Below are 10,043 nucleotides of genomic sequence, written 5' to 3'. Positions count from 1 at the left end.
CCATTCCCTGGAGAAGGATGTCATGCTTGGTAAGGTGGAGGGTCGACGAAAGAGGAGAAGGCCCTCAACAAGATGGATTGACACAGTGGCTGCGGGAAGGGGTTGAGTATAGTAAGGATTACAGAGCTGGTGCGGGACCAGGCGGTGTTTCCGTTCCACTGTGCGTAGGGTCACTGTGAGTTGGAGACAACTCGACAGCACCTAACAACAACAACTACAATATTAGCTTGATATATTTTTTCCACCCTTTAATTTTAAATTTATTTTTATATTTTTGTCCAAGATGAGTCTCTTGTAGGCAGCAAATTGATGAAACCTGTTTTGTATCCATTCTGCCGCTCTCTTTCTCTTGACTCGTACATTTAATTCATTCATATTTGGTAAATAATGATTGGTATCAATTTACTGTGGTCATTTTTTTGTATTCTTTATTGTGTTGTTGATAGTTTCTTTGTTCTGCATATTTTTTCTGAGCTGAGTTCATTTTGTTATCAGATTTTCTTTTCATTTTCTTTGTTGTTATTGATTTTGTGTTTATTAAGTCCCTGTGATTTTTTTCTTATTTTCATTAGAAGGCTTATTAATTTTTTTTGTAGTTACCCTATAATTAATTTCTACTTTCCTATGAGTTGGGGCCGACTTGATGGCAAACAACAACAACAACAACATGTTTGAAACAGTCTGTACTATGTCAATGTCATACTGACTTCTCCATATGGAAGTTCTGTAATTATAGCATTTATTCCCTCTTTTTGCTTTGTAGTTGTTGTTTGCAGATTGATGCCTCTGGTTCTCTACTTTCAGTCTTGTAAGCATACATTAATTTTGAGTGTTCTTTTTCTGGGTCAGTTTCTGGGTGGTGTTGTCATGTGTTTTAATCTTAGGTCGTTTTCTGTTGTTGGTTTTCTGTTCAAATGACTGCGTTTAGCATTTTTTGTAAGTTTGGTCTGGTTTTTACACATTCCCATAATTTCTGTCTGTCTAGAAATGTCCTAATTTCACCATGATATGTGAGGGAGAGCTTTGCTGTATATATAATACTTACTCACTGCTATCGAGTCAGATCTGCCTCATAGCGACCCCTCCTTGGATTTCTGAGGTGATATCACTACAGAAGTAGATTGCCCAATCTTTCTTCCGAAGAGTGGCTGGTGGGTCCGAACTACCGGCTTTCTTGTTAGCAGTCAAATGCCTTAGGCACTATGCCACCAGAGCTTCCATATACAATACTTAGTTGCCATTTCTTTTTCTTTCAAGGTTTTATATATTTTATCCTGTTGCCTTCTTGCCTGCATAGTTTCTGCTGAGAATTCAGAACTTAGTCTTATTCGTTCTTCTTTATAGATAACATTTTGTTTTTCCTGAGATGCTTTCAAGCTTCTGTCTTTGTCTTTGGTTTTTGATATTTAATTATGATATATCTTGGTGACTTTCTTTTGGGGTCTATCCTGAATGGGGTGCATTGAGCTTCTTGGATGGATATCTTTTTTTTTTTTTTTTCATGATAGTAGGGAAGTTTTTTGCTAGCAAGTCTTCAACAACTTTCTCTGTGCTTCTTGTTATTTCTTTCTTTTTGCCTCCTCCTCAATCACATGTAGATTATCCTTCTTGGTATTGTCTCACATAATTCTTAAGCTTTCTTGATTTTCTTTCATCCTTTTTTTTTTTTTTTTCCTTATTTTTCCTCATAGAAACTGCTGTCAAGGAATTTGCCTTCTAGTTGGCTGACCCATTCTTCAATTGATTCAGTTTTACTTTTTTTATCCTTCTAATGTGTTATCTACCTCCATAATTTCAGTGTTAATCTTCTGGATTTCTAATCACTGTTCTGTATGATTTCTATTTATTTTGTCATTTTGCTGTTGTATTGTTTTCCTAAATTCTGCTATGGTATTGTCTGTATTCTATTTGATTTTGTTTGTGATTCCTTGTGCTGTTGGAAGTTCCTATATGTATATCTTTTGCATTCTTTATCAGGTAGTTCTATTACCTGTTCTTCCTCAGGAAGTTTTGCTAAACTTTTCTTTATTTTGGTCACTTGCTTATCTATCTTGTCCTGTTTTTTTGTTTGATTTGAAGTTGTCTGCTGTCTCTGAGACATTTTGGAGTTTTTGCTTTTATTTGTTGCTTATGCATTCGTTGGCTTCACTCTGATTTTCTTGTTTTGCTTTGTTTTGATATATCTAGGCAAGTGGGACTGGTGCTTCTTTGGTTGCTAGTTTGGCAGCACTGGGGTTCTCCCTACCTGTCTCTGAGTGTATGGAATAACTGTTGGGAATATGAGCTTGGGTCTCTACTTGTTGGTCATGAAGAGAAGCTGCAGGTGGGAGGAGCAGGCATTGTCCACCATCTGTCATTGATTCAGTGGTGCAGGAGCAGGTGATGATGCTCACCTGTTGGGTGAGGTGGTAGGTGTAGTAAGTATGGCTGACTAGTGGGGAATTAATGTCTGCCTTCTATTGGATCAATCAGGATAAAAGAAAAAATTAAGTTGAAAAAAAGGTGCTATGGGGATGAGATGAAAGATAGGTAAAAATAAAAGAAGAAGAGGAGGGGAAAATCAACAAATAAAAAGGAAGAAAAAGTGGAAAAAAGGAAAAGACAGAAAATGGTTTAGCTGTGGTCAGCCACAGTTGGTGATTGTGATGTAATCCATGGGAATGCATGCCTGCAGAGGGGGCAAGAGTCTGACATGTGTATACACCTCCAGTTGAGGAGGCTATGAAGATATGTGTGTTGCATTCTGTGAGAGCAAGACCTATCAATGACACAGGCATGGGCAAGCAGAGCTACAGACACTGGTTCTATCTGCTTGAGGTATGGTGTGCCAAATGGCTGTTGGTGGGATGAGGCAGCCCAAGGAACTGAGTGGGTATGGGGATGTCCCTAGTCACTTGGTTGGTGGGGGCAGGAAGATGGCTCACCACTGGTCATCGAAAGTGTAGTGGGGAAAAGGAGAAACCACCTTTCCAGTTGCAATTCACTGGCCTGGGCCCAGTGCACTTCTGGGCATATGCAGCTGATTATCCTGTTCCTGCCTGGAGTCAGTCAAGTGGTGGGCCACCAGGAGTCCGGCATCTCCAACCACCATCCCACAGGCTTCCCCCTTCACCTGGACCCTCAACCCAAATGACTAGTGTTCACTAATAGTGAGTTGTTTCATCCCCCTTCACTGGCTCTCTCCTCACTGTGCAGTCACCTGTACCCCTGGGAATATTGCCTGTTTCCCTGCACATTCCTCTTTTAGTACCATCACTTATTCTGCTCAACTTGATTCACTCCATATCTATCCACATTGTGTCTCTGTCCTAGGGTGGATTCCATGAAGTTGGTTTCTCCTTGCCCATCTATGATGCCTTTTGTGTTTAAAAATGGCCACACTTCATTAATCCCTGACTTCTTCTCTCTCCCCAGGCACTGTCTTAATTCTGACTCTCTTTCAAATTGGTGCTCAATCTAATTCTTTATCCTCTCATTTGATACTCAGAGTTGCAGAATCATCATCTGTATTTGTTTCACTCAGTTTTTCCAGTCTCTGTTGTAGAAGATTGGACAGAGTGTGTCACCAGGACACCATCTTGTTTCCCCCCCTCAAACTCAAACTTCTTAATGCGCTGCATAAGATCTGACCCTCCAAGGTCTGACCCTCACATCTAGTCTCTGGCCTCTTCTCTCAGAACTCACTGCTGGTACCCTGTGCTTGGACTACAATGAGCTATTTACACTTCTGTGAACATGCTTTATTCTTTCCCAACTCTTTGTCTTTGCCCCTGCTGGTGCAATTCTCATGCCTAGAACATCCTTCCTATCATCTCTGCCTCAGTAACTCCATTCATCTTTAAACAAACAAACAAACAAAAAGGATGGGTTTATTTAGATGTACTTAACATACCATACAAGTCACTCATTTAAAGTATACAACTCAATGTGTTTTAGTACAATCGCAGAGTTGTGCAACAATCACCACTACTTAATTCTAGAACATTTTTTGTCCCCTCTAAAAGGATCTTCCATTAGCAGACAGTCTCCATTTCCCCTCAGTCCAACCCATGGCAACCACTGATCTACTTTCTCTGTATATAGATTTTTTCGGTTCCCAATACATCTTTCAAGAATTTTTTCAGGTGTCGCCTCCCTTGTTCTCCTCCCCAGTTCCTTGGTTTTGAAGCATCTTTCCTGGGCTCCTATTACACCTTATGCAAGACTCTTTCATAGTACTTTATTCTTTCCTGCCTCCCCTCATGCAGTGAGTTACTCATCTCAGAAATCCAGAGTCTAATACATTTCCTGGCTCATATAAAATGCTCCTTAACTACTAGCTAAATAAATGAATGACTTCTAGGAAGTCCTCACTGGAAGGAAGGCCCCTCAATGCCTGAGCATAAAACCAGTGAAAATACACAGGCAGAGCCAGACAGTGGACACCTAAGAACCCACTTTTCAGCTCAGCAGCCACCATACTAGTGGTGCCTCTTCCCTTTCTGCGGTTGATGGTGTGGGTTCCAGAACCTGGAGCACTATTACTCTAAGTGGTACAGAGGACATATATCTTCAGGAAATAGTCATTATACAGCAGTTTATGATTCATCTATGAGACAAACAGTGATACTCTCAGGCCATCTTTCTGCCTTACTTTTCTCCTCTAACTTTTAAATTTTTCTATTTATTTCTTCTCCTCTCCTCTCCGCCTCCTACCATCCTTGGGATATTTTCCTTTTTTAAATGCACATTTCTTTTTAACAATGCTAGTTCCTTAGACTATTTTTTAAAAATTACTTTGGCATGAGATGTCTGAACATAAATTCACTTTTACAGCGGCTTAATTGTTCTATTTCTATGCACCACATTTCTTTTGCATGGTTGTATATTAAAAAGTCCATTAGCCAGGGAATACAGAACAATTTGAAAGCACAATGGGATATGAAGATGTTAAATACTAAATAGTCTCCACAATCTCATGTGTCATCTCATTCTCAGCATTTTACTGACTAGAGACAAATGACAAGTACCCTGACTCTGGCCACAATCACCTGCCCTTCTCTGTCTCTACTTAACTTCCTCATTCTTCTCTTCTTCTAATCTCTTACCCTGCCTTCCTTGTCTCCTCTGCCCTCCATTCCTGATCTTTTTCTTTCTTTTTTGACTCTCATCTCTGCATTTTGCTGTTTGAACTTTGTGTCTCACTTTGTTTTTCTTTGACTTTCTCTTTCTTTCTTTCTTTTTTTTTTTTTTTTTAACTGACTGGCCCTTTTTCTCTTTCTTTCTTTCTTTCTGTTCTTTTCACCCAAGAGTAGGGAAAGAGAGTGTTTGGAAAACATAAGCAAGAAACTAGAAAGAGGGGAGAGATTGACAGTGGGCTGTCCCTTACCTGCCACATTACCCTCCACCAAAGGGCATGTCTTCCCCCTTAAGGAAAGGTACATAATGAATGTGTGCCTCATTTTTATCATCTGTAAAAGTGAAGAGAAATAAGACATTGCCAGAATACTTCCAAGAGAGTTGTTAGGGTCAATCATAGGAATGAATATGAAAAAACTTTGAAAAGAAGCAGACCCCTGAGATTGGGAAGCACTCAGAGAAAGGGTGGGAGGACTACTACCTTGCACTGCATCAGGATTTAATTAACTGAGGATTGTAGTTCTTACCCCTCTGAAGAATGTGTTTTTCACCTTCTACTCATCAAATTACTGAGATTGTCTGTGTACTTTGAATGTACTTACTGTCTTTGGAGGGGAAGGATTACTTGTTCCTTTGTATGGTGTTGACTTTTATCCCTTCCTTTTCTCTTGCTTTGGACTAGCAAATGGAACCTCCAGCAGCCAGCTCTCTACCCCCAAGTCTAAGCAGTCTCCCATCTCTACGCCCACCAGTCCTGGCAGCCTCCGGAAGCACAAGGTATTATGTCTCTTATACCTTACTAAACCCCTTTGCACTCAGGGCTCCAGTGTCCTTCTTGGAAGTTCCTTCAATAGCTAGGTGAGGGTTTTCTCTTCCATTCCATTTTATCAGAACATCCCAGGGCAGATTACCCAATAAGCAAGGTAGGCATGAGCATACTTGTGCTTACTTAAAAGTAATCTGTAGTGAACAATTTCACATGGGTTTCACCACATCTGTGGATAGAGATTAATAAGCACAAGTAAGTCTGTGCTTATCTTGATTAGTGGGTACTCCATCCCCATCAGGGATTGTAAATTTGAAAAGAGGCTTTGATTTTGTAGGAAGGTGCTATGGGGTTGGAAGAGAGACAGATGCCAGCCATACCTGGAAGCTCAATCTTTGATGTAGTGAAAAAAATATGAAGTTATTCACAACAGATAAGTAAGTTAGCACAAGTAAGCCAGTGCTTACCTTGCTTGTTGGTAACTGACACTGAGGACATTGAGGCCAGAAACTCGTTCCTCTGGCTCCATTAGCTTGAAGCCCTGGAAATACCAGCAGAAACTAAGTCACTTTTATTTATTTTTCTGAACTCTGATACATTTACCTCCAGTTACACTTAGCCAAAAGAAAAATGTTCCAAGATTTCAAATACCCATATTGAGCCAAGTCACCACCAAACAGTGAGTTGGGGCTTGTGTTTAGAACTTACCTCTCAATTCAGAGACATAACCATGGAGATGGTAAGGGCAACTTATGTCCCCAAACACCAGTCAATGGAAGTAACATAAAGATACTAGTTGCTGTTGAGTTGATTCCAACTACGGTGACCCCATGTAGATAAGAATACAACTGTATTTCATAGAGTTTTCAATGGCTAACTTTTGAGAAGTAGATTGCAAGTCCTTCATTCTGAGGCACTTTGGGGTGGACTTGAACTGTCAACCTTTCAATTAGCAGTCCAGAACATTAACCATTTGCACCACCCGGGGGCTCCAACATGGTAGCAGACAAATTTACAATTGAGTTATTCTCTTTAGATTTGCCAGACATCAATGAATGAACAGACCCTAGTTTCACTATGAATTCTTCATTACCAAGAAGATTCTGGTATAATGTAGGAAGATAGGACACATGCACACTGCACTGGCTTTGGCCACCATTTACATTCTGTTTTGGTTACCTCATACTGTTCTAACAGAAAATATACCACAAATGGGTTGGCTTGAACAAACAGTTTATTCTCTTACAGTTTTGTAGGCTAGAAGCCTGAGTTCAAAGTGCCAGGTTCTAGGGGCTGGGTGAAAGCCCCTCAACCTTGGGCTTCAGCTCGGCCTCCTGCTCCTGGCCCACTGAAGCTGGAGGCTTTTCTTCACTCAGGCAGCTGCTGGCTGCTGAGGCTGACAAACCTAAGGTCGACAAGTAAAAATGCACAGTCTCGATATTACCAAACAACATGGCAGACCACTAATTCAAGTCTAGAAAAGGTCTCGAGATCAGCAGGGCATGGCAGGCTGCTGAACAATGACTTGGCTACTTGCAGGGTTCAAGTGTGCCAAAAAGCTGGAGACCTTCCTCAAAGCAGCTTCTTATATACGGGAAGAGACCACATCCCTAAAGCAGCTACTCAGCTGCTCCATTAGATTCTGCCATGGAGTTAATTACCAATCTCACCATGGGAAATAACTACATCCAGCTGCCCAGCCACTCAACCAGGCCCAGCCAAGTTGACACACACCCTTAACTACCACACCATCCCAAATAAATATGCAATACAAATAAGCAAATTTATAAATTCCCTAGGAGCTCTGGTGGCGTAGTGCCTAAGACACTTGACTGCTAACCAGAAAGCTGGTGGTTCAAACCCACCAGCCACTCCTCGGAAAGAAGATGGGGCAATCTACTTCCATAGTGATACTGCCTCAGAAACCCAAGGAGGGGTCTTTATGAGTTGGGTCCAACTTGACGGCAAACAACAGCAACAATAAATTCCCTGGCCCCACTTTCCAAACATATTTCCCATTCAGAAACCTCTCCTGTATAGAAAATCTGTAGTAGTAACTGCCTTGAGCCTCTGATCTTGGAGAAGATGTAGATGATTTTCTTCTCTGGTAACTATACTCTGGAATGCCTTACTCTAGAATTTTTTTGTCTTCATCTTGCTCACAAAACTTTCTGTGAGATGGAAAAAGTTAAAACTACCAACATGACCAACTCCACCATGGATCATAGATGGTCAGAGCTAGAAGTGATATTAGATGGAAATAAATGAGTTTTGTTTGACTTTCTTAATAATATTGTGGGTTTGACATTTTTTATACATATAATTTTATTTATTTAGTTGTTGAGAATAAACACAACAAAACACACACCAATTCAACAGATTCTGTATGTACCATTTAGTGACATTGATTAAATTCTTCAAGTTGTGAACCATTCTCACCCTCCTTTTCTGAGTTGTTCCTCCCTCATTAACATTAACTCACTGCCTCCTAAGGTTCCTGTCTAGTATCTCAAGTTGCTGTTGTCAATTTGATCCCATGAAGATAGTTCTTAAAAGAGCATAATGTTCAAGGCAGACTTATTTTTACTAGTTAAGCTAAACTATTGTTCAGTGTTATGATGACTTCAGGAAATATTTTTGGTTTAAGGTTTAAAGATTATATCAGGGCAATAGTTTCAGGGGTTCATCTGCCTTCCACAGCTCCAGAGAGTCTAGAGTTCATGAGAATTTGAAATTCTGTTCTGCAATTTTTCCCTTTTGATCAGGATTCTTCTATGTAATCTTTGATCAAAATGTTCAGTGATGATAGCTGGGCACCATTCAGTTCTAGTCTCATGGCAGTTATTCATGGAGGTAATTAGCCACACATTCCACATCCTATTCTTCTTTCCTGACTCTTTCTTCCACTGTTGTTCCAGTTAAATAGAGACTAATTGTGCCTTGGATGGCCACTTGCTAGCTTTTAAGAACTCATGCATTGAACTAAGAGATAGAACAGAGGCACTACACATGTTATTGGGAAAATTAACTAGGATATCCAATGAAACCATGACCCTAAACCTCCAAACCAAGAAACCAAATTCCATGAAGTTGTAGGTTATACATAAGCAGCTTCAGCAGCTACTCTTTTTTTTTTTGTCGTTGTTGTAAATTATCATACAGCTTCTGCCAATTCAGCTTTTTACAGATACACAACTCACTGACAGCAATTACAATAATCAACTCTGCAATCCTATCATTAATCAACACAATACTTCCATTACCATTAACTCCCCCTTTTCCCCTTCTGCCCATCGCTGGTAACCACTAATAAACTTCATTTTTATGCTTTTGCCTTTTCTTGTCATTATACTAAGTGAGAGGGGAGGGAGAATAACCTAAACTCACTGCCGTCAAGTTGATTCAACTCATAGCGACCCCTCCTTAGTTTTCCGATGCAGTATCTCTACAGAAGTAGATTGCCCAATCTTTCTTCCGAGGAGTGGCTGGTGGGTTTGACCACCTGGTTAGCAGTCAAATGCCTTAGGCACTATGCCACCAGAGCGTAAAGTCATACAATATTTGTCCTTTTATGATTGATTTATTTCACTCAGCATAATGTCTTCCAGCTCCATCCATATTGGAGCATGTATCAAGACATCATTTCTCCTACTGGATGAGTAATATTCCATTGTATGTATCTACCACATTTTATTTATCCATTCATATGTTGATGGGCATTTAGTTTTTTTCCATCTTTTGGCTATTGTGAATAGTGCCGTAACAAACATTTGCACACAAGTCTCTGTTTGAGTCTCTGCTATCTTTTGGATGTATACCTAGGAGTGGAATTTCTAGGTTATGTGGTAGATTTATTTTTAGTTTTTTTGAGGTAGCACTACACTGTTCTCCACAACAGCTATACAATTTTGTATTACTGACAATAATGGGTAAGGGTACCGATTTTCCCACATCTTCACCAACATTTGTTATTATAATTTTTTTTCCCAATCTTAGTCATCCTTGTTGGAATGAAATGATATCTTGTGGTTTTGATTTGCATCTCTCTGAAGGCTACTGACATTGAACATCTTTTCATGTGTTTGGTAGCCTCTTTGGTGAAATGTCTATTCAAGTCCTTAGTTCATTTTATGTTTAGGTTATTTATCTTTTTGTTGTT

General features: G+C 39.9%; 1 protein-coding gene across 1 annotated transcript in view; it reads left to right on the top strand.

The window, feature by feature from the left end:
* Positions 1–10,043, top strand: part of DCX (doublecortin) — a 167,530-nt gene that overhangs the window by 141,776 nt on the left and 15,711 nt on the right. Inside the window, exon 6 of the mRNA XM_042782505.1 lies at positions 5,801–5,895. Within this exon, the coding sequence (XP_042638439.1) occupies positions 5,801–5,895 (95 nt within the window). The remainder of the gene's footprint in view (positions 1–5,800; positions 5,896–10,043) is intronic.

This window comes from Orycteropus afer, unplaced genomic scaffold (assembly GCF_000298275.1).
Source record: "Orycteropus afer afer isolate SDZICR_OR568_19922 unplaced genomic scaffold, OryAfe1.0 scaffold00352, whole genome shotgun sequence".
Taxonomy (NCBI): Eukaryota; Metazoa; Chordata; class Mammalia; order Tubulidentata; family Orycteropodidae; genus Orycteropus; species Orycteropus afer.
Note: the sequence above shows the minus strand (reverse complement) of the source record. Positions and strands in the feature narration are given on the sequence as shown.